The sequence below is a fragment of the Teleopsis dalmanni genome, chromosome X (genome assembly GCF_002237135.1).
Source record: "Teleopsis dalmanni isolate 2A chromosome X, ASM223713v2, whole genome shotgun sequence".
NCBI lineage: Eukaryota > Metazoa > Arthropoda > Insecta > Diptera > Diopsidae > Teleopsis > Teleopsis dalmanni.
In genome coordinates, this window is record NC_051848.1 from 66,893,303 (window position 1) to 66,920,651 (window position 27,349).

At 29.4% G+C, this 27,349-nt stretch overlaps 1 protein-coding gene across 3 annotated transcripts in view; it reads left to right on the forward strand.

Moving 5' to 3' along the window:
• The window catches only part of LOC119662503, a 48,916-nt gene extending 23,790 nt beyond the window's left edge, over nt 1-25,126 (forward strand). For 2 of the 3 annotated variants that reach the window (XM_038072133.1, XM_038072134.1), the window contains exon 5: nt 22,322-25,126. In XM_038072133.1, coding sequence (XP_037928061.1) covers nt 22,322-24,831 — 2,510 coding nt within the window. In that variant the 3' untranslated portion in view covers nt 24,832-25,126. The remainder of the gene's footprint in view (nt 1-22,321) is intronic. The other variant, XR_005250790.1, reaches the window with a different exon arrangement.
• Nucleotides 25,127-27,349: the final 2,223 nt, after the last annotated feature.

Below are 27,349 nucleotides of genomic sequence, written 5' to 3' on the forward strand. Positions count from 1 at the left end.
CTATTACTATTACTATTACTATTACTATTACTATTACTATTACTATTACTATTACTATTACTATTACTATTACTATTACTGTTACTATTATTATTATTATTATTATTATTATTATTATTATTATTATTATTACTACTAATATTATTAATATTTCTATTAAGTTAGTATGCTAACTAATTATTTCATATATTGTTAAAATTAAATAGTGCTGTATTTAGAAAGAAGTTTTGGAGATATTGATAAAACACGAAAAGTATATATAGTATATAGTATAGTTGTTGCTAAAACTACTTTTAGCATTGAGTACATACATATATATGTTAAGTCTTTCGTGTTGATGCATGTTTGAATAAATCAGCATAAATCTACACATTGGAATAATTGCAGTTTATACGTTTGTATGTGCAATGTTGTTTTGCTTTAAAATTCATATTTCATAAAGGACCTAAAGTATTTTTGTAACAATTTTTGAAAAAAAAATTCCTAGAAGTCAATATTGAACATTAATCGATATGCACAACGGTACGTAAGCTCGGCTTTGTATTTAATTGCCCTATCACAAAAAGAAGCCGCATTTAAATACTGTTTCCGTAGCCATTTAAGAGCCATAAGTGCATATTTCCCACTACACTTTTGCACGGCAAACCAATTGGTCGCTTGTGTTCATGATTGCTTCTTATCGTTTCCATGCAACAGCTTAAATACGTATATTTTTTCCACTCTCATAGATCGGCAGGGTTGGGGTAATGGACTTTCAGGATGTATAGGGTTGCAACTCATATGTAAGCATATATATATGAACTTTTTTTATTGTGCAATTATTATAAACTACGGTTGCAACATTTGCTTTGCCACTGCGACTCAATTCAATGTGATATGAATGGGATTGTTCACTAAGTAACAGCATTTTTAATGGATTCTCTTAAGTACCTCACTTTACTTACATATTTTTTTATTTTAGCAGACTTCAATATTTAGGTAAAAATTGCAAAAGAAAAAATTGTAAAATAAAAACATTTTAAATGAAATCCCTCAAAATATATGTATGTAAGTTAAAGCATATTGTGCATAGCCACTTTTCCGTATTCCTAACCTGTCTGTTGCTATTTCCCTGTAAGCCAACATTATTGCACACACTGTCCTCACTAAATAGATGGGTCCTTTCATGTGCTTAAAATTAAATGGTCATTCAGCGGTGTACATACGCTATCACAATATATCAATGGGTGTGTATATCGTAAACTTTATGCTTTATATAAATGTCAAAGCTAATGACATAACGACACGCATCTTCAGATAATATTATAATGGACAATTATTTTAAGAAAAATAAAAAATTAAATAAAAAAAAATATTTCTATAAAATTTATATATGGATTTTATTGCTGATGGCTTCTGTCACTAAAACCATGAATTTTCATGGAGTTGGAGTGACTCAGATGTAATGGCATATGTAGTAAAATGAATTAGTCCTCAAATAATAGATTTTGTCATAGTAAACTGTGATATCAGGTTATTAATTACAATAAAAAAGTGGGATTCATTACAAAATGGGTCACATTAAGATATTTAAGGTAGCTAATTACGGTAATATTTTCAGTAAATCTACTGATTTCTTTATTTTTGGGTTTATTTCTTAGTTTTCAGAAAATTATGCAGCTAGAAATATATAAAATAATTGCTATTATATCTACAAAAAATAGTCATGGCACTTTCAATTATGTAAATTATTATAGTATAAGTATAATATATACAGAACCATTAAGGTCTATGTATTAACATTTTTATTTGATGTAAAATCTCATTTAATTTTATATATTTAATAATGAAACGCACTTTAATTTATTTAAATTATTATATTAAAGGTAAATATTCAAAACCATTAAGGTTCATGTATAACTATATATATCCGATGTAAAGACTTATTTAATTTTATATATTAAACAAAAACACTTCCCATGGTTTAGATGATAGGTTATATAGTTTTTATACTATTGAACTAGTGCAGTATTAAAGCACAATTCTGTTTTATTCAATTACTATACAACTTCAATGATTACAACTTCGAAATAGTTGTTGGAAAGTTAAATAACTTTCTTGAAGAGTATACACTCCATTTCACCCCAATACTTTTTGCAATATTTTTTTTGTAGTTTGACTCTAGTGAATGTGATAATGAATTGCACTTTAATTTATGTAAATTATTATATTAAAGGTAAATATTCAAAACCATTAAGGTTCATGTATAACTATATATATCCGATGTAAAGACTTATTTAATTTTATATATTAAACAAAAACACTTCCCTTGGTTTAGATGATAGCTTATATAGTTTTTATACTATTGAACTAGTGCAGTAATAAAGCACAATTGTATTTTATTCAATTACTATAGTTTCTCAATGATTACAACTTCGAAATAGTTGTTACAAAGTTAAATCATTTTCTAGATTTAACCCAATATTTTTTGCAATATTTTTGGTTGTAGTTTGACTCTAGTGAAAGTGATTTTTGCAATCTAAAATTTTTTTAGAAAGTGAAACAAGAGTGTTTAGAAGTACATCTCATTTTTAAATATCTGATTGTCTCATAATATTAGATAAATGCTATAATTCAATTTAATTCAAGTCTCTTTTTGTTTGAGTAAATAACTTAATTTGTTCAATTGATGACAGTACACTTTAGAAGTCCTAATTCCTCCTAACTTCATGCTCTCTGGCGTTTAACACTATTGTAGACAACCCGTTATCAACAGATAGTTCGCATCAAAAATTGATTGTTTTCTTTAGATTTGGAAAACTAATGCGACTGATGAAATTTTTTCTTTTAAGATTACGTGGAATCTATATGTAGGATTTTCAAGTTAAGAAAAGTCCAATGGAATTCTATAAATGTAATATTTTAATGATCTCAAGAATTTTGATTAAGAAATAAATTTTCATCAATTTAATCTTTATAAGTTAACCTGATTTTCCGGAGCTTGGTGCATATTCAACATCAACATTTTTGAAGCGAAATACTGGAAATCAGTTTTAGCACTACTAATCTATCGATATATCTTTACCACAGATATCGAATTGTTTTTTTTTTGTTTGATAAAAATTTTTAATCGAGTAATTAATCTAATGAATAAGTTAATCTAATTATTTCAGCTTAAATATGTGTAAAATAAATATTAACGCATTAATAATATATATTGTATTATACAATTATATAATTCTGTATTTATTTTTCCATTTTGCAAATCTAGGGGAACTTTTTCACCCGAGTTTTACTCTCAATACAGTTGTCAGTTTCGATTAGTTAATCTTAGATAAAAAGTATAATAATCACGATTAATTCATAACACTCTAGATATTTTGTTGGATTAATAAAATTATTACAACAATTAATTACAACTTAAAAGTTAAAAAATTAAAATATTATAACAAAAGAAGCTAAAAATAAATAAAATAATAAAATAAGCGATGCTGACTTGTCAACACATGTGAATAGTTGTCAAATAATGTTGAGATTACACTAAACATGTTCGATTGGGCCACAAAATTCGAGCAAAAAATTAAAGTTCACGAGCAAATCTAGATTTGTCAATTAAAAATGAAACTATATACTTTTTAATAATTATAATAAAAACTGTCGAACTTCTATTACTCGAATTTTGTATAACTCGAATAAAAATATATACTAAAAATAGGAATATGGGAAAGTGCCATCTATAAATCGAATTTTGTTATTAGTATGAATCCATTTTGGTGTTAGGGGAAGTTCCTTTTTCCAAACCAAATGCCAGTCGCTTGCAAACGGTAGTCAAACGATAGCGCACTGTTCTAAAAGGGGTGGATTTGACCACTTATCTACATGGGACGAATAAGAAGACATTCCTTTAATTTTCTTGAATAACATTGATGATTACCGGGAATTGATGTAAAAGTGAAGTGAAAATAAAGTAAATAAAATAAGTTCAAATGCTACTCTTATATTATATTGAGCTTGACAATGAAATTTGTACATCAAGCTTTCCTACAGTTGACGATATTATTGAGCACTATAGCACTAAATTACTGGATTCAATTCTAAGCGCAACGGAAAGTGATGATGAGGGTTTGGTGGATGTGATTGTTCATCAGCCTTCCAAGAATAAAGTAGAATACTCATTCAAAATTCTGAATTTTTATTTGCAAATGAATGATACTATAACTGATGATCACTATAAGAATTTAAATAATTTGGAATCCTTTTTACTGAAAATAAGAAAAAAAATTTAAGTCTCAAACCCTAATTTCTGAATATTTTATTTGACTATAACTTCTGTGCTGAATTTGATTGCAAATAAATAAATATCTTAAAATTTAATCCTAGTTTCTTTCAGAAATAAAAAAATATAAAAAAATTCTCTAACTGGAAGTCTCCATAAGTCGAACCTTTTCTTTCCAAAATGGAACTTCGAGTTATGGAAGTTTAATTGTATTTTAAATCCGCGGGGTACTGAGCTTTATTGATAGACTTAAACAGGGCTGTACGAAGAAATCGAACCAGATAAAATATAGAATATATATTTTTGAGTGGGTAATATGTCCAAATATTTTTATCATAGACGTAAACTATTAAGCACCTCTTCACAACAAAAATTTTCATAATTTAAAAATAAAGCATAGCGGTGAAGCTCATTTGAATACTTTAATGCGGAAACGGATGCGGCTCTTAAACCATGATATGCAATCCGAAACTTTATAACCATTATTTCAGAAGTAAATGCCAACCTTAATGCGCTTATTGCGCCACTTGGAATTTTTACATTTTTCCCGAAAAACTTGTTAAGCTGGACGTATAATTTTCCGACTACTCTTTTACGCTACATTCGTGTTTTTAAATGTCGTACGTCATTGCTTAGCAACTGGAGCTGGCAACTCTGGCAGAGAGGCAAGTACTGCAAGTACTGCAAGTGCTCAAGGCATTGAAGTCTGCTCTGCTCTGGACTGGTCTGGTCTGGCCTGGCCTGGTCTGCTCTGCTCTGTGACAGTTGAAATGCATAATAATTTAAACAAATAAATAAAATATGTAAGCGCACACGAAGAGTGACAATTGCAGGCGTTAATGTTGCACATTTCCAAATGGCAATTAAATTTTAAACTTAATAATATTTTATTTTTATTTTTTGTATTTTATTTTTTATTTCGCCATTTGCATATTTCCATATTACGAACGCGCGTCTAACGAGCACAGTGGGTATGTGGGTAATTTATGTAAAAGGCGTAATGTGGCTGCTACTCATGTGAATTTTCACATACGGATGGAGGTACGATCTCGGGTCTACCTATTGTACTCAGTCAAATTAATACGAATTTTGTTTAAAATATTTTATATTGCTGCATATTTTATTTTTTTTATATAGACTTAAAAGTGGCAACAATTGAAAAGCGGAAAATTTTTTATTGAGTTTTTTTTTTTTTTTTTCTGGCATTGCCGAAACCAATTGTTTAAAAATTATGCAAAAGTTATAAAAAAATGTTGCGAATTTTATTGTTGTAAGAGGGAAAACAATAAAAAGTGCTCACCGTCGCCATCACCGTCACCATCACTGGAAGGTAGGTGGATTATGTATTACCAGCAATAATGAACTTTAATTAAATATGCAAAAAAATATTACTTGCCTGCGAAATACGTACATATATAATAACAGATTTATTACTGCAGTGCATATAGCGTATATCTCACATACACATGCATACATACTACTGTAATAATTAATTAACTACAAAAGTTACGTATAAATTTCATAATACTACGAGTAAAAAAAGGAATATAAATGATATTAACAATACTGCAGTAAATCAATAATACAATTTAAATTTACAGCTCCTTCGACATTGAATTTATAATTATTTAACTGACAAATTCTTGAAATATTTTGGTTGAGGCGCAGCTTTTGCGATAACCAGTCATTATAGTGATCGGTGAATATGAACCGATCGATATACCGATGGCGTAATGTTGAAGGTGCAGCATTTAAACAATTCTAACAATTTTCATAAATTTTCATAAGTTTGGGTTAAATTACAAATCTTTCGTTAAGGTCATTGAGATACATATAGTATACTGGAAAGTAAACCCAACAATAGTGGAAATTAAATTTATACAGTCTGTCTCAGAGTCAATACAATTAGTTTCAAAATAAATGGAAAACATTTATTATTACTATTATTTATTTTTATTGATCCAAAAAAAGTCTTCTTCTGAGTCAACACAGTTTTGAATGCTTTTAAGAAACATTATTTCAAAACATTTTCTATGCTAATCAATCGAGAGTGCTTTTATTGTCTGCATAGGAACAGGCCACGATTTACAAAAACAAAATACACAATAATTCGAAAAAGAAATTAACATAATATAAAAGCACAAGAAATGAGAGTGAACGAATAGAATGTATAACTTCACTTGCACTAAAATAATCAATTAAGCACAGACTGCTGCGGTACGGTAAGATATGCGGTATTTAAATTCATTGCATCTTACAATTTTTTAGTATACAAAATGCGTTACAATTTAGTTAAGTAACATACGCAGTGTACCATATCGGAGCATTGTGTGCAGACATTTAGAGTAATGATCAGTGCAACGGAGTAAGTGCGCACTCGACTACACAAAAGAAAGGCTGATTTAGTTGTCGTAGAGGTAGCTAACGTAAAAAATAGAAACGGCAAAACGCAGAAAAAGTCAATAATGGTAAACTACACACAAATTAGAATATTGTAAAAACACAAACAACACAAATTCAATCCGATTATCAAATACTTCGCATCCAAAGAAATGTAATGCAATTGTTGAATATTTGATTCAATTAATTTATGATTTCTTTATTAAATATTTTAATAAAATATTTTTAAATATTTTGGCAAAATCTACTTAAAGAAAAAATGGATTAATAAATGCTGTAACTGAGAATAAATGACTTGAAACATGTAGGAAATATTGAATACATGAACATCTATTAATATAGTGATGAAGAAAGCATTGATGATATAATGAATTACCTTATGAGGAATGTTATGATAGTTGCAACTTATCGTCGTGGTATTACTCAGGCAGTATCAAAAAGTAATTAATGACAAAGTATGTGCTAATCAGTGTGGAAGTCTGGTGTTTTCTCCAAATACCTCGTGAAAATAAATTAACGATAAAAATATTTACTCATTTGGTTAAATTAATTTCTGAAAATCCATAAACATGTTCTCCTTTAAACGCTTTTAAACGACCTTTAAAAACTTTTAAAACATCTTTACAGTATTTAAAGTATTTATTTAAAATATGTTTAAATACTTTTAAAGGATCTTTAAATAATTTTTAAATATTTTTAAATACTTTTAAAGGAACTTTAAATAATTTTAAAGTATTTTCAAATACTTTTAAAGGAGCTTTAAATTATTTTAAAGGATCTTTAAAAACTTTTAATAGTTCTTTAAATACTCTTAAAGGATCTTTAAATACTCTTAAGGAACGTTTAAAGTACTTCTAAAGAAGCTTTAAGTACTTTTAAACGAAGAATTTAATGCTTAAAAACTATTTCTACAACTAGTAGCTATATGGTAGTTCTTTATTTCTTGGACGCTCTACACGAGAGAGTGTTCATAAAAAGAATATCACCCACTTTTGGAGTAGGTGATAAGGCAACTTTGTATAAAATCACTGAAAATTTCTTTGAAGTTGTGTTGAAATCGATTCCAACGTACATTTGCTAGCTTTGCGTCTCGCAACGAGCACTAATAATAGATTATATACTGAGGGAGTTGTCATTTGGCGTTGATTACCTTTGTAGAACCGAAATAAAGTTTGCTGAAATACCTATTATAAGTCATAAAAACTATTCGATTCGAAATTAAATATATTTAATAAAAAAATATGTTGTTTGCGATTACAAACTAAGAATAATATATGTTGTGTGATATTTTATTATAGTTGTGAGTGCTACTCACAATGCAAACGTTTCTAGAAAATCAGCATTTTTTCTAAAAAGAGATCGTTTTTATCTAATAAAGCGGGGATTGCTGGTGCTCCAGCTTATATTTCTTCTGATTTCATTATAACTCATTGTGGAACAATTCTTAATAATTCAACAGAGCAAAAAAAATTGCATTAATGAATGCCAGAGTAAATACCGTGTAATAGTGGAACACTACTTTAAAGTACTTAAAGAAAAATTTTGCAGCCTAAAAGAGCTCAGAGCACGTACCAGTAATAAAAAAAGCCATAAATTTTGATGCAATGAGATACTAGTATGCTGTGTTCTTCATAATATTCTACTAAATGAAAGTGAAATTGAAAACAATCAGACTAAAGTCATTAAAACAGAAGCAGAGACTGAAACACATGAGTTACTTAATGATGCGGAATATCATTCCTTTGAATATAAAAGGCAATTACTTTACAATCTTATGGTTAATTAATTTTATTGTATTTCAGAAGTATATTTTTAAATATTACGTTAAAATATAAAATTAATTAATTTTCAATCTTTAATATCTTCGTGATCTTACGTACTTCATTCATCTTTTCTCGATTTTCTTTAGTTTTAAATTCACCATTATTTTCTTCTTCTTCTAACTGCATTCGTCTACTTGGTTATGGAAGTCAAATTTTTTTTACTTCAAATTGCAATTTCCGATTTTACAACCCTTTATCTTTATGGTCGGTAAAGCCAATTCCTGAATTCACCGCAAATCTTATTTTGCGATCAGTGCGTATCTTTATTGTATCAGGTGATCTTTGATGTCCGAAATGATATTTTTCTTTTATAGTCAGGAGAATTCTCTTGCGAAGTACCAGTGACTAGTGCTCTATTGTGCGGAGTAACTTAATTTCCAAAATGTCAAATAAAATATATATATATTCATTAAAATATCTTTACATCAAAAATTAATATTATTTATTACATTTACATATATATATTTTTAATGATTAAAGTATCAGCAAAAACAATTAAATATAATGATCTATGAAAACTCAATCAATTTGCTTCTCTTAGCTGCTATAGTTGCTAGTTGTGCTGACAAGTTTGCACCTCAAACCGCAGAACATTTCTATTATATTCTTTCGTCTTTCCCCCTTTCCCCTATCCTTAAGAATAGAAGTAGAGAAATAGTAAGAAATAGAGATTTATATAGTGGGAAATGTATCAGAATAATTATTCTATTCTAATCGAATATCAACTGAATGCATATGAATCCAACATGTTGATTTGCCGAAGCACTTAGTTGTGCGCTAAAATTTGCAGCACACATCTCGGTACATTTCTATTATATTTCGTTTCTCGCCTTTTAACAGTAACACCCGCTAATTACTTTCACTAGGTGTGCGGAAAAGTTGGCCGCACATTTATACGTTGCAAGTGCGTTCGATTTTGTTTGATCAGTGCATAAACATGTACGTTATTGAGTACAGATTCTTTTTTTGAAAAATTTGCTTTGATGTTGTGAGAAATATGTGGAAATTGATATGATATATCAATTATATATATATTTATATATATATATATATGTATATAAATTAATACTTTAATGTATTTATTTATTATATTATCTTGTTGCTGTAATATGGTTATTATTAATAAAACATCTAATTTAATTATCATAATTTATCATTTTTGATTTAAGCAGTAAATGTATAAATAACATTGTGGAAGAGCCGCACACCCTTCCAGATAGGGCACGCGTCGTCACTGCTTTAGATTAACCACGTTGAACAATAAGGGAAAATTATTGTTGGTGTGTTGTCCAATAAAATGTCGTAGCATTCACGTGTAACAAGTTCCTTGGTACGCTTGCATACATTACCCGATGGAATGTATCATAAAGTATACGAGATTACCGAACTTTTTAAAAATTGGTGTTAACCATCTATTGACAATTATTATACATTCATCGGTTAGTTGGATTCTTTTCTGATATGTGCGTAAGATTTTAGCACATTTTTGCATTCAGAATCGAATATTTTTGTATGTCTTCTCTGTACGTTTAAATACTTTCTTTAAAACAGATTTAATAGTAATTTACCACCAAAACTTCGTGACGTTGACACTAATTGAAGTGGAATAAAGTTATTTAAAATAACAGTTCATCAAAATATTGGTTCAAGCCTTTTGGATAATTTTTAAGTCTACGAACCGTTTTCCGTACATGCATTTCCAAAAAGGTGAAAGTGAATTTAACTAAATAATTTAACTGTTTTTAAGAAGACTTGTTTATTTTTGAATACATCTAGTACATTTTCAATTGATTTAAAACAATTTTACAACAGTTAAATTTTTTTATTTAAATTGAAATCAATTAAATGTATCGCATTTTAAGAAAAAACATGCCAAACTTTATATTGTAAATTTTTAAACTTCTCTAACGTTCAACTTAAGTAATTAAGTAGTAAACTTTTCACAATTCAGGCGCAGTCATGTGTAATCGCATTCACTCGATTTTCAGTAAATTTATCAAATATTGTATTTGTATTTAACAAATACCGATTGTATTCAAATTGTTTGCAAGAAAGAAATAAAAAACTTTATTGACGCAACACCCATTGGGTCCTTAAAATAAATAAATAAGAAACTTATGTGCCCCCACATATACCGCACACATTGCCACACATCGTGTATTCGGATATTTTTGCTATTGTTGTTTTTGTTGCCTTATATTCCCAGTTGAAAATGCGATTGATGCTAGGATTATTTGCTACGAAGAAACTATAATTATTTTTATGTAAGCTAAAACTTAAGAATATCTTTAGTGCAGTTTTCCATTAAATTAGCTCCAAATTTGGAGCGGATCCTCAGGATTTATAACCCCAGATTGTAAATAATTGATTTTGGTTCTAGCCGCAACAGCCGATGTGTATCGTATGTGTTTTGTTATTTTCTGGTTCTTATGACAAAATCTACATGAAACTTACATCACTGAAATATATGTTTTCTTATATGATATGGTTTTTGTAGATTTCTATGGTTCTATGTAGATTTTTATATCGTTTTTAGTCAGTAAGGCTATTGTTTTTTTCGATAATTAAGTAGTTTTTAAAACTGTTGTGAGGTAAGGTTATACTGGTGATCATTACGTTAACCAATTAGTCCATTGTGTTACCGTTAAAGAAGTTAGAGATTGAAAAGCTGCCTTGCACCTATGCTAAAACCCGTAATGCTCTTTAGCTCCTACAGTTGACCGAGATGTTCGAAGACTCTTGTTAACTTCGTAAAATGGTTCGTAGCTTATTAAGTGATTAACTACGGTTCTTTTGAGTAGGTAGTCTACTTCTAAGAGTCCTCCTGTGCCTCATAACTTGATATCCGAATTTCTTTTAATTAGGCAGCCTCCACATCAAGAAACTATGATATCCTTGATTTGATATCCAGGTTTTTTTTTTATTAGACAGCCTTCACTTGAAATAACTATTGTGTCCAATTGATATTCATATCGATCATGTGGAGTTATATCTTCAAAAATAGCTCTTATCAAGTAGCGAATTGCTCGTCGTTTTTTATTTGAAAGATAGTGAATTATTCGTTGGTTCTAAAAAGTAGCAAGAAAATGAAATTTTTTAGGTCAAATTTAATTCTAATGTGAAAAATAATGTAGACGTTCGTTGTAGTAAATTAATAAATAGGGGGGATATGCGATTATAAATTATAATTGTCTCATTTAGCCTTCTTATAGTAACGTGAAAAATATATGGTGTTTCAAAATATTAAGATGCAATCATGGGTTTAGAAAAAAACTAATTGAAATGGAATTCTGTATTTAGAAATATATAAAAGCTAAAAAAAAATAAAAATTCTATATATTGGAATTTGTGAAAATCAATACGCATAAAAGGTTTTGATAGATCAAATTTGTTAGAACCCATTATCAATTGATGTATTAATTTAATAAACTCTAACATTTAAACTTCTTGAATATCTTTCCAAACCTTCTTTTACCCACTATTACGAAGAATTGTGGGTTCAAAACGGATTTCTTAGCTAATTGAAGAGGATGCGTTCCTTGCTCTACTTCATGTAACTAAGTTTATTCCATTTTATAGCGAATTATAAAAAATGCGCTTCTTTTGACTGAGTAGTCTTCACTCCGTTAACTTCGCGTTGTTTATAATGTTTTTTCACATTATAACTATGTTTAGTAAAATACATCGGTGCCGGAAGATGGTCAGTGCGTAGGCATTTCACTCATCCTTGCAGCAAAAAAAAAAAAAAAAAAAAAAAAAAAAAAAAAAAAAAAAAAAAAAAAAAAACTAGGAAAAAATACTTTAGAAAGTATGAAATACATTTATAAGTCAAATAAATATATTTTTTTGTTGCTTTAGTATTTTTCGTGCTCATGTCAACAATACAAATGATTGTCAATTGCTCGAAAGTAAGTCGTCATTGTAGGTAATCTAACATTTTATCAACAAACTGTCAATATGCAATTTTATTGGAGAGATCTTTATCGGAGATGTTTAGGAATAGAATACTCATAAGTGGCAGTTTGTTTATTGAATGTTACATGCCCGTTAGGAGAAGTTACATATTCATTTACGAAAGTAACGCTCCTTTTACTGAAACTATTGGCGACGATATCACTTTCTGTTGGGCCATTTGCGTTACTTATGCACTGATTTATAAAGTATTTCATGTTGTCAGTTATAGACTATATAAAAACTTTTAAAATGTCAACAATTTAAACGTTTGGATTGTGCTCCTATGTATATGAGTATGTGCTAAAACAGTAAATGTATAGTTTAAATATAAATAAATAATATATAAATGGGATTATGAAATCCTCTACTATCGACAAACAGCGAAAATATGAAACCTAAGAGCACCGAAAATAATTGCAGGCACTAAAAACTCCAATTTACTATGAACAAAAAAAAGAAAAATCTCTATAAAAATATAAACGGCACACAAATATCCTTTGTTTTGAAACAACCTTTTTTTTTCGTAATAAATTGTTTTCCTCCTCCTCAGTTATGAGTTAAAAGCTTTTTTTAACTTCATTCCTGCAAAGTTTATTTGCGAAATGCGATTAAAATGTCAGAATTGCGTCATGTAAACGGAGAGACGAAATTTTAAAGGAATTTCGTTTAAAAACTGTAATATGACAATATTCACCAGTGATGACGATAGAAAAAATCACTGAAAGGAAGTCACGGATCCAAATACCACGCACTAGACGTATATTTAAAGCTAGTATTGGAGGACGGACTTCTCAACAGAAGCGATCAACACAATATTACAGTCACAGTTGAAGAATTTTCAGATATTAAAGCCAAATTATAAAACAGTTAAATAAAGAATTCGAGCAAAAAAAAAAGTGAAATAAAAGAAACAACAAAAAAGCGGGAAAAGTTACTTTCAAGGAATAAGATACAAAGTAGAAAGTTTCGATGTAACAAAAAACTGCATTGCATATTGCAGTATTAAGGAAACTCTTCACAAAAATAGTTGAAGAACATCGAACTTTTTATTATAAATTTTAAATATGAGTTAAAAGTTTTATACGGAAAAGAATAAAAGTACAAAAGAAACGCATATCTAATAATTTAAAGTGAGATATTCATGAGTAGCATTTGGATGTCAGGAGAAGACCCAACGAGAACAGAATTAATACATGGACTGAAAGGCACTGATATGCTGAGAAATTGATATATCACGAAGGAATAAAACAAAGTAATGTATCTAAGTATACACCTTGACAAAAAAATTGACTAAGAAACATATATTATAATTTTTTCAAAATATAAAGTACAGTGGTCGTCCAGTATAACGAACGCTCGATATTACGAATTTTCGATATAACGAACACCCAAAATATTTACATTGATTGTTCTATATAACGAACGAAAAAAAAAATTCTGCTCCATATTACGAACAAAAAATTTTTTGTTTCTTATTCGTTTTTGTTTTATACAAATTATGCTTTTGAATATAATTTTACTATAAAACTAGCATTATTCAGCTTAGAATATGCATGTAATTGTCCGTTTTTTTTTTTTCTGAGAAAAATGCCTATATATGGCAAAATGCATATATGCAGGCGCCACTGATCTGTTGTTCACAAATTCAGTTTATCATATACGAAATACTATCCAGACATACATATGTACATATTAAGGTGTTTATATTTAATATGTATTTGTTTGAAAATATCATTTAAAAATTAATTTTGACAAAGCGGACGTTTAAATCGTTGTGAATTAAATTTTAGTTTTTAAAAAGCTGTTCAGAAAAGTCTTGAGTGTAGTAAAAAACAAACAAAAATTAATGATTTTTTTTACTCTACACTATGATCGAATGCGTCCTTTCTTATAAATAATTTTTGTAACAACCGAATAAAAAATACTTTTAAATAAATATATACTCGTACGTGTTTATAAGTTAATTTATGAACTCAAATATATGAAATCTCCTAAAAATAACCATATTGGTAGATAAATGTATAACATTCGATATTACGAATTTTTCGATATAACGAACAAGGGGTGCAACATAAAATTCGTTATATTGGACGTGCACTGTATTATGATTACAACGCAAAGACCTACAATTCTTAATAAAATTAACTCTCAAGTATTAACAGTAATATGATATCAGCGCTTAAACCTCAGCTTTCTCTAAACCTATCTGGATATAGATTAGGTTAGGTTGGAGTGGCGGCCATGTATACCAAGACAACCCACTTGAATAGGAATAGCGTTGCGTCGTACATTGACAAGGGGATCAGTATACGTCCAACACCGAAAAAAACTGCATATAAATATACAGCTGTGCGAAAGTAGCAATAAAATCTTACAAAGTTTCCATATAAAAACATTTACTATATTTTTGAGTCAATTTGTATCACAAAAAATCTAAAATATGATCTTAAAGTTTCTACAATTTCAAAAGAAAGTGAGAAAAAGTGTTTATTTCGCATAATCATTGGGTTTTAAACTATACTAAATTCCTAAAACTAATCAAAACTAATATTCATACACCCAAATCTTCTTCAGATCTTCTGCAGTGAAAATATTTGATAAATTAATGCATCAATGGTTGCTCTCTAGAAATGGCTGAAAAACTTTGGAGACTACATCTACATTAGATTCTCAAAATAAAGAAAGATATATTGTCAAGTCCTTTCGTTGTTTCGACTACATTTTATATTGAGCATTCTCTATTAATAGAAAACAATTTTGATATAATTGTTATATAAAAATATGGGATTGTTCGTTATTTAGAAGATTTATAATATCGAGTATTCATTAAATCGAGTATCAAGTGTTAATCGATAAGTTAAGTGTATCGTTTATTTATTTTTTATTTTTATACAATTTGTACAATTTAAAAAATGTGTAAGGATTTGATATCCTATAAATCCGATTGCCATTGAACAAGCTAAATGCTAATAGTATAACATATAACAATTCGGTTCTCGATAGGTCTTCACGCGCTTCAAATAATTTTCCAATTGCCCTCATTTCACATACACATTTCTTTTCATTTCATTATCTTTTATATACTTATTCATTATCTTACGCTAATCTAATGAATTCAAAACTAACCAAATAATAAGAGGACAGCCTTTTAAGTCTTGTGTCTAACAATGAAACCGCGGTAGTTAATCAGTAAACATGGTTTTATTATTTTTGCATTTGATGGTACAAATTTTGGAAACAGTTTTGCCATTCTGAAACTGGCATCTCCAAAACCAGGATTTTGAAGGTCTCAACGTGATTCCGTTAAAAAATGCATCACGAAATTGTTGAACATATCAAAAAAATTAAGAAAATTGTCGCGTCCGATCAGTGCCAATCATGTAAACACTCTTTTTAAAGATCGCATGAGAAACCGTTTGGAACCATTTAAATAAGGCTGGATATAAAAATAAGCTCTATGTATGGGTTTCACATGAGATAACCTCATGACAAAAAAACCTCACGAACGGAATTTCCATAGGAGAATCTGAATCTGTTGAGAAACTGTAGCTGAATTGCAACAAAATCGATTCATTTCTGTAGCGGTTCGTGAGTTGTGATGAACAGAGGATTATGGAATCGCGATGAGCTGGCTGAAATGGTGACCAGGAAGGTTTTGTTGTGTGTTTGATGACTCGCCAAAAGGAGTTCGGAATCTTGATTGGAAAATTTTTATGCATCCAACTCATAGTTCAGATCCGGCAGCAAGTGATTACCATTTCTTCCTGTCCATGGCAAACGATTTTTCTGGTGAAAAATTCGATTCAAGAGAAACTCTTAATGTATTTCTATGTAAATTATACATCTTATGTGTGACAAAAGTAAAAATAGATGATAAATGGATGCATATTTGTAAAATACCGCTAACAGTCATGTCATAAATACTCAAAAAGCAACTCGAAATCAGTGATTAGAGGTTTTTGCTATGAAAAATAACTCACTGACGTTTTTAAATAAAGCCTGGGCAAAATAGAGCTCATATGGAATCTATTCAAGTTGCATAAAACTGGATAATAAGCAAATACCAACTTCTCTCCAAAGAAAAAATTTCTGTGTTGAGTATTTTGTATGTAATCAAAACTATCGAGTGTACTTTACAAAGCATATATTTGCAGCAAAACAGTTTTAAATGGTGTTCCGAAGACAATCAAGCAATTTGATGGAAGATGGTGCACGGGTCACTAACAAACAATTCCTCAATGGCTGACATATTAGCTCTTGTGGTCGCTTATTTTGTAGACCAGGATCTAAACTATCACTGTGATAATCAGTGTTGATATGCTTAAAAAGTTTTTTTTTTGTATGAACGATTGAAGGCTCCGCAGGTTCATATGCGTACAACGTAAACTTGTACGGAATAATAAAATTTATTATTATTCAACAATAGAGCAGTTTCGAACAGTAATGAACTACAATAACAACAAATTTTTTTATATTATGTTATTTTAATTAAATAAATTTTTGGCTGACCATACAGCTGTTTCGAGTATTGCCAAATACCCATCATCAGTGGTCTTGGAAATATTTCTTCTATTTAATTATTTGTAAATAATTATTTTGAGGCTGTGAAACAGCACTTATTTTTCTGTTAATCTCTTGATGAACAGTTCAATAACTTTATAGAAATTACGTTGCTTTTAGATCTTTTAACTACAACTATTAGTTAAATCACATTTCATTAATTATTATATCGTTAAGTATTGTATATCAAAATTATTGATAAAACATAAATATTTGCTTTTTAATGGATTTTTGAAATGAAAACGTTAATATACAATACAATCTCATTAATTTATTTTAAAGGAATAGTAAGTTATTAAGAGTGGCGAAATTTTAATAAAAGATATTGATAAACCCAATAATTTGATGGGATGTAAATGAAAGCAGTAGCAACTAAAAAACTCAACATAAATTCAGAAATTTTCTGTTATAAATAGTAAGCCATCATGATTTTAAATGACAATAATTGCAACGAAAAATAAAGATTTTGTTATTTAAGTATCTTTATTTTTGTACTGTAAATAAACATTTTAGCATTCATTCGAGCTTCGGAGAACTCAACTGAATGACATAAAAATTCTAACAAATTTGTTGGAGATTTTATTGCTACAGCATTTCTGCAGCTGCTGCAGCAACGCATTCCCATGGAAGCTCATAAACTGCGCCGTCATTTGTTAACTGGCACTAAAACAAATTTGTCGCACCGATCAGAGTCCGCAAACTGCATGAGTCCACAGACAGAAATGTATAAATCCATAGAAAGAAATGTTTAAACAAAAATAAATAAGTAGAAAGTCTGATGAATTTGCGGACGCAAATAGATGGTGTTCCATTAGTCTTACTTATGCGCCGCATCCAGCTAAAACCTTGCCGTCTACATGCGTAATAAGTACCAGTAGATTGCCGCCTTACTTTCACCGCCCACTATCCAACACTTTTCTTTTGCCGTTGTCTGTTCTGTTCTCCTGCAAAGTTTTCAGCCTTGCAGTTCCACTACTCTCAAAATTTGGGTTCTTTGGAATTAATATTTTTTTTTTTGGAAAACTATTACTAGTTTGTGGCCGCATAAGCCGATAAAAAACTGCCGTACGGGATGGTTTGTGAGGAATGTAAAACCAAGTGCATAGCAGCATAAAATTGCGATATTTTATCAGGTTTAGATTTATAAATCTCAAAGCTAAAAGCGATGCTTGAACACAAACCTTTTATGATTTAGGTACAATTCGTGAACATGCTTTAAATCGCTCCAACAGAGATTTAATTTTGATTTGCGATTTCATTTCTGTACAAAAAATTTTAAATGTTTTCTTCTCGTCCGTATATTGCCTTGGTTTTTATTATTTAGAGAGTAATGAAAATAATTCAAGAATAAAATATAATTTGAGAATGAATAAAATAGAGAATAATTCAAATAATTTTCGAAAGGTGTACAAAAATTAAGGGAAAATGCATATTTTTCTGCCATTCAACATCAGTAATAATTTAATGCCACATTTATTACATATACATAACATATATACTTACATACTCGTATATATTCTATGTGAAAACTATCTAGAATAATTGAAAAAAAAATGGAAAAAAATTATTACCACACAAAATTTACTTTATCGCTATTAAGTAGGTCACATCAAGTGCTATATAACTATTCTATAGTTTAACCCAATCCTTCATACATATTTCATAGGCTGATAGACTATGATTGACAACTGCTTTAGCAAATTTAATAATAGCCGCAATTGACTCTAATCGTAAACACCTGCCTCATAGTGGAAATTTCAGTAGTTATTCGCTGCCATGGGAAATAAAAGTGATGCCTGATGGCTCATATATGTTAAGTTTTTTGACATAAATACTTTACAGTATACAGTAACAGTTTTTTGACATCGCAGTACACTCAAAGGTATAATTATGAAAACCAGTTGATGCAAACACATACAATAAAAAATCGCTCACAAATATTGCATACTCTCACAGTAGTCAGCATATTTTATGTTGCTTCCCAAATGTTGAATTCCGTATACTTTCTACAAAGCATTAAGATTATAGCTACTTTTAGATTAAACAGTTAAAATGTTTCTTGAACATTTATTGTCTTGCAGATAAGCTACCAGAAGTCATTGTATTGTATTTGTGTGTAACATACCTATAATACTTAACATGAACACAGCCTTTTCAAACCTTTCTTTTTTTTGGAACCTTTAAAATGGAACTCATTTTTATTTTAAATACTAAGAACATAAGGTCCTCTTCGGGGGTAGTTGTATACTGACCTTTTAGTCTATGTAGGAACCAACGCTATTCCTGTGGTATCACAATGACCCAATATTGGAGCACAAATGAACTTTCTTGGATACAATCCCATCACTTCAACCTACCTTGGATCAACATAACTTACAAGTTTTGTGTAGACAAAGCTTATACATCTTTATGTTATTAGGAATTACTTTTTTTTTCATTACAGCTGTTTTGATTTCTTTAAGTCTTAAGAAGTCTTAGATTAAGTCTTTTTCTTCTTGACATCTTTGGAACTCTGGTAATAACGGGTTAAAGTACAATAATGACAATTTTAAAAAGACTAATAAAAATCTTTTTATTTTGTGTCACAAATATTAGATTTTTAGGAAACTTGCTTTAAATAAAAAAAAATCCTTCTCATTCTTCTTTAAATTTCCCTCCTTCGTTTTTAAAAAAAGAAATGCTAATAAATAAATATTTCTTTAAAATAGTTTTTTTGTGAAGCATAATTTTAAGAAGTCTTGAAAACATTTCTCAAAGTATTTTGAAGAAGACATTAAACAATCAGAAAAGAGAACTTAATATCGAGCATTGTAAATATTCCCTTCTGTGTATTGGAGATTTCGATGGCATCTGACCCCAATTAAACAACATATCCATCTTAGAGCTTGAGACGTAGTTGTTTACTTAATATAACAAATGATATAATTCATTTACGGGGGGAGAAAAGTCTTATTTCAACAATTTGCTTTCATTACTGTACTAGTTTCCACTTTTACCCAATCATTTTAGTTTCTGAAGACAAAATATGACATCTAGAATCTACAATTTAAAATCTTTTTTTTATTTTTAATTTAATTTATATATCTGTTAAATTTTTTGTTTTTATATAAGACTTTGCAAAGGGCATACATACCTATTTAATAAAAATATTCAATTGTTATATATGCAAACTACTGCAATTTTTCTTTCCACATTGCTTAAAATTTTTCTTTCCTTCAATTGTAGAGATATCATAGGCATGTTAAATGCATGTAGAAAGCACATTTATGCTCTGTTGCACCACTTTGGTTTTTCAAACATTTAATTTTAGCAAAACTAAACTTAATTGTTTTAATCAACTTCTGTCATACGGAGTCCTGCCCATTACTAGCCTTAATTACTTTCTGTGCTAGTGAACTACGCTCGATTACATTTTTAATTTAGCTTGTCACAAGCTTATGAGATGTCCACCGTTAAACTCGTTGATGGAAGTGGTTATAAACTTTTTGTGCGCTTCATGGAGACAGTTTTTCGTTCTTAATTGATACATTGTTGTCATTGTTCAAAGAGAATCTAGAAAGAATATATCAACAAAAATTGTTCACATTCAACAATATTGCCAGTTAAGCATGAAAATGACAAGTGTAATTGGAGGGGAGTGGTTGTCAAAAGTTACGAACTACCAAAATGAGCACTGCAAAACCCTGGCATGTGATGGAAGAAGACCCTGAAGTTGACGAATGCGTAGGTGGAATTTAATTTAAATCCTTACATGCACCAAAATTTTGAATGCATATTCAATTATACTAAAATTCTATATCATTTAACTAGTTTAGTAAACTAGTCTCCGTTAACTGGAAAAAAGTGTTGTCATTCCCGAATAATTTGCTTTTGGTTGAAAGTTTTAATTTTTGAATAATTGACGTTGAAATGCGATTTAATACAAAAGATATTTACAGTTGGAAAACATAAAAATTCGCAGAATAATATCTAAATAAAATTAAATATTTGAATTAATATTCAACAACTGTTGAGTTATTAAAAAACATATTGTTTATATTGCTTTAATCTTAGTCTCCTAACGGTAGCAATATTTTTTCTTTAAATCAACTAATATTATAAGAGAGAGCTACTCAATAAATATTTAAATAAATATTTCAGTGATAACTCTGAAGATAGTAATAGTCGTTATAATAGCTGCTATAAATAAACAAATCATATTTTTTTAAAAATTCACAAATGAAATGAGTTGTTTTTAAAAAACGATCTGAAGTTCTCCAAAAAAAAAAAAAAAACAGAAAACAAATACATATAAAAAATTAAATATGGACCTAATTGTCCAGCCATGAAATTGTATATTAAGTATTATTATATTATATGTATATTATGTATATTAGTAATATATTAAAGTTACTATGTTATTAGTTATTTTTTCTTTGATGTAGTCCCTTTTTAATATTAAATTTTTTATTATTATTACAGGTTCCAATAAAAATTATATACGTAACTAAAAGTAACTATTTATAAAGTTTGATATATATATATATATACACATTAGTCCCCCCTAAAACGCGGTAGATTGGTTCCGCGTTATAGGAAAACGCGCTATAGGGGTATTCTTGTATACCTCGAATGCATACGAGCAAAAGTATACGAAGCTAAATATGAACTGTAAAAATCCCCGCATTATATGGGGGAATCCACCGTGTTATACTGGAGTTACAAATCGCGTTATATGAAAACGCGTTATAAGGGCACCGCGATATAAGGGAGCTTACTACATATATACAGTGTTAAGCGATTCAAATGTTATCTATTCAAGCGCCCATATCTCTTTCGTATGAAATTATTTTTTATTGATTTAAATTACCCTTCACCCTTAACCCCTTCATTATTTTTTACGGAATGTAAATTATTAATTTTGAATTTATTATTTTTTTACTAAGTGAATTGGTAAAAATTACAAACACTAGTATTGAATACTTTCAACATATATAAAAAACAAATTGTAAATTGCTAAATAAAACAATAACTTATAATATGAATTTGTGTATGTTCCTGAGGTTTTTTCCGTGTATGGTCTATAACTCTTTAATATTAAATCACACCTCGTTATTTACCGTTTATTTAGTAAATTAGATAACATCAAATAAATCAAAAAGTGCTATAAAAGGCCACTTATACTTCTGACTACATATACATTTTTTAATAATTTGTTAATTAATTAATTAACAATAATTAATTATTGTTTTTACTTGTTTATTCTAAACAAATGAAATCAAATTAATGTATACGAATTTTATGTATTTTATTTTTCCCACATTAATTGAATATTTTTTTTTTCGTTTAGGTTATTTTTCATTCATCAATGAAAAGGGGTTACCAACTGCTACTTTGTATACATCCCTTGTACAGTTGGTACGTGAACGTGTCTACAAATTTATATCGGTGGATAACATGACTTCATTTACCGAATCCCAACCAAACGCAAACAGTTCTCCAACTGAGGGCTGTCTACCATTATATTCGCCACAGTCAAATAATCGGCCACAGTATGTTCGCTCTACAGCTCGTGGAGGCCAAGTGTTTCGTTTGCTAGCAGTATTTGAGGACGGCAAACAGGATCATAATGCTTTCACTAATAACAACAACTTAAAGTTAAATACAAGCCATGGACGTGAAAAAGAAAAAGGACGTTATGCGCAACTGTTAAATGAAAATCGACAGATTTTATATGTTTCTCTATCAACCAAAGGAAAGTTTTATGAAATTGAACCGGGCATTCCCCAGATATTGCAAAAACTGAGCGGCGTAAATAATAATGATCCGAATAAGAAGATTAATCCTGATTGTGTGCATAAAATCACGACTTTGATAACTCCCACTAAAGAGTTGCCAATAACATTACGTTACATAGCTGGTCCTCAATGTGGCCATATTACAATTCCTGACACAATATGTATAACCAAAATCACAACTGAAAATGTGGTTATTGTTTGCCCCATCGATGATGTTGAAGTACAGAGTCCACTGCATTTACGTAAATTACATTTAACCAAAGAAATGTACCTATTAAAGGATACTTTGGGCTTCGAGAATGAAAAGCGCATGTTGGCTAATACCAATGTGCAAAACATACTGAAATATTGTCAGTTCAACTGCGATCAATTTTTGAAAATAGTGGAAATTGAAATACTTAATCGTTCTGAACGTTCGGGTTCTAAAAGTCGTGTCGAAGGCTTGAAAATTCTTAAGCCGCTACATTTGCCAAAGCTGTTGCGCCGAGAAAAAACAACTATTCTGGCTCATGAAAAGGAAGATTCAATAATATTTCTTAGTAAGAATGATTTAGCTAATATGGAAGCTAAAGATACTGTAACAAATACTAAAACACAACGGATAACTACTGTTGAGGGCGCTTCAAGCAGCAATCGCATCTCTGAAAAGATGAAAGTTTTTCAATCAACTAAAAAGAAGTGGTTCCGAAAACAGGATAAGCATACTTCAACAAATAACTTTAATGATTCTACCGCGCAAACTAAGAGCTTAAGCATGGAACGATATTCTGATATGTCTAAATTGCTACAGGAACGTTTTAGCGATAAAACAAACACTATTGATCACGACAATATGTCAGAACACAGTTGCAACTCTGAACCTGGTGGCTCCGACACTGAAACTACTACACTAGCTACAATTGAGGAAAAACTTAAGAAATTTGGTGATATATCGCTAAAGTCCACAGTTGAAGTCAGCACACTGCAAAAATCTATGTCTTTGCAAGATATAGAATTAATATCTGGCGTTGGTGGTACTCGCAAACCAGATTTGTTATCCACACTTGTCACAACTGACACAATATCTGAAGCTGGTACAGATCTAGAAGATTTAGAAAATGCTAAGGATACTACACACCAAACATCGTTTATAACAGAAAAACTCTATAATGAATTTCATGTTAAGACACGTCAATACAGTAAATCTTCTTCAAGTCTCCATCAATTACTTAATTTCTCTTTACCACAGAAAATGCAAATGAACGACAAAGATAAGCGCGCGAGCAAAATGACCACAGGAAACAATGCCCCGGGTAATAGTGCTGCTATTGGAAAATTGGATAAACGTTTTGATTTTAATGTAGGTGAACCGGTCACAGGTCGTCGAGCTGCTGGGGGACTCACTTTACTTACTGTTGGTAATAATGGCAGCGCTTACAATAGCCAAAACACTTCACTTATATCACCACTAACACCAATGAGCATGCTGGAAGACGAATTGCCATATTCAAATGTACGCGATTCGCTTGTACTGTCAAGTGATGAATCTCCATTACATCATCAACGGGTGAACATTTGTCGCGATCTTAATTTAGTCGATTATACAAAAGAAAATATATATGCAGAAATCTGTCACGATCTTAACACTATGAGTAATACTCGCCCTTCGCATGTGCGTGAAAATTATTCAGCTGGTACTCATTCTACACGAATTTCTGATGACTATGGCGATTACGCCTCACTTTCTTATCCTACACCCAGACCAAAACAACGCACTAGTGACAGTGGCAAATCCATAATTGGAAATGCCATAAGCCGTGTGCATGTTAATTGCAGTGCAAGTCCGGTAAGCTACCATACCGTTTACTTTGGTGACGAACCACTTGGAGAAAATTACACACACGATCGGAATACACGGGCTACTGGCAGAACTCGGGAATCACGACACTCGCGTAACTCACGTGACTCGCAGCCCCCTTCACGTGATCGTACTCATATTACGACCGTTGAATTAGAAGGTGCTACACAGAGTGCTAGCTCCGATATTGAGGGATTCGACAATATTTACAATACGCTCAAATGATGTTTAATGTGATTTAGTTGGAAATTGGGGGCATCTGTTGCGGGTGGTGGTAATAATAACAACAAAACTGACACAAATAGGCAGTATGGCGGTAGCAACGGTGGAGGCAAAGGTTTATTTTGAAATATTTTTTAAAATCATATAAATGAGTTATATTAATATGATTAAATTTTAATTAAATTTAACCTAAACTTATTTTCTTAAAGGTTAAGAAGAGCAGTATTTAATATATATGATATCGGAAAACAACCCGAATTCCTGTTGAAAGATATAAATGAAATATATAAATATATAAGGACGAAAATATTGTAATCTTGAAAAATGTTACAATTTTGAAGTATATAACGCTTTTGGTGTCATGTTCTAATAGTTTTATATAATGATTATATTTAAAAGTAGTATAAGAATAGTTTAAAAATTATTACTCAAAATAATACTGATTAAACTTTTCACATTATTTATTTAAATTTATTTAATTCTTTACGAATTTTTTTCTAAGTAATTACAAATAACCTTATAAAATCTGATATATTTAAATATATACTTTCGATTTATTTTGTTCATTTGGAAAAACTTTTTTTTTCTGAAAATCTAATATAACGTTTGAAATATAATAAATCAATAGAGATATGACTAATGTAATTCCATGTATTATAAAAATTTAATTTACACATTAAAAAATATGCACCGGTGCATATTTACGGAAAAAAACGCGCGGCGCCGTAAATCAACAGCCTTTGTGGTGGTGAGATAAATGAGATAAATTAGAACATATTGCATAGCGGCTCCGCTATATACAGTGCATCCAACTTTGCCGCATTTGCGGCGCTGCGCTTTTTTGCCGTAAGTAGGCGCCTTTATTATAGGTCAACTTTGTATTTCTTAAACGCAATGTTATATCTTTAAGTTTATTTATTATCACAAAAGATACAAATAATTTGTCATATAAGTATTTTGTTATCTATTTCAAATTAATTAATTAAGCAATTTGAAATGCTCTAAAGCGGTGCTTTTCATTTATTAACGTACTTAAATCTCCATTCTCTTGAAATGCACTATAGCAGTGTTTCTTAACCCTAAACGTACTTAGATTTCCTTTCTGTTAGAATGCACTTTAACAGCGCAAAAAAATATTTAATGTGTTTTATAAAAACCTGTACTAATATTTGCTTTAATTAAATAATGTAAAAATATGCTCTAAAAAGATATATGTATATGTATGTATATAATAATTTAAGGATCGGTGTTTCACTACGTCGTTATTATCGCCAGTCTTTTAAATATTATATTTTAAACTTTAATGAGCTTATTTTCTTAGGCAAATATAAGTACGGGTGATTCTAAAATAAATTGAATATATTTGCGAACCGCAAAAACGCTGCTTTATATAATGAAATGGCAGAAAGTAATTACTTACTAATAGGTTTATACAAAAATCATCAAATTTTATTTTCGAGATACTAAAAAATCTCAATTCGTCATTTTTAAAAATTATGAACTTATATTAATGTGCAATAGAATTTATTTTTTATATAGTAAATTTTCTAAAATACTTATATCATATTTATTTAATTAATAATTATATTAACATCTTTAATGTTTTTGTTTTCAAATAAAAGTAGAACTTCTGTTAAGTCCCTCTTATTCTCTTGATAAAGTCTTAAATACTGAAAAACGTTCACAAAATATATTTAATAATAAAATTTTTGAAATAATGAAATTAATAGATTGACATATACAAAATTATAAAGAATTTCCGATCACCAGACAGACAGTATGATTTGACAAGGATTTTATTAACTTCTCAGTTTGGAGCAATTTTCTTTACTACTGCTATATATACTGATATAACTTCTAGCTTAATATATTAGGTTTTGAAGTTGCAATCTTTTTACGTCAATAACACGCACAAAACCATATGCCATCTAGCGGCAATCAACATTTGTAGTTTTTACATTGGTGATATTCAGATGTGCATCTGTATTTTGGTAATCGGTAAAGAGATAAAATGACAGACGTTATTAAATAGAATTGCCAAAGCAGTTGATATTGTTTGTGCTTGTTTTGTTTTACATTAAATTAAAAAATTAGACAGAAAAGTTAAATTAAAATCAAGCAAAAATTATTTTTTATTTATTTTTTTAATCTTGCTAATATTTTTTTGTATTTATTATGTTTTCAAGCACTTCAAATTCCATAAAAAAAATTTAATTTTGTACAGCATTTTATAATAATAAAAGTCAGTTAATGTTTCATAGTATATATATATATATACCCCTTATGCTTTGGTAACTAGTTAAATTGATAACGTGTTAATTTTACAAAACCCCAAATATATCTATATATAACATTACCGAATTATCGATTTCTCGAGCATGTCTTAATGCTCCTATTGATGACACAAATAACTATTAATAAGTTGACGCGGAGGATGGCCACTTGTTTTTTTTTTTTTTTTTTTTTTTTTTTTTTTTTTTTTTTTTTTTTTTTTTTTTTTTTGTATAAACATGCAAATTTA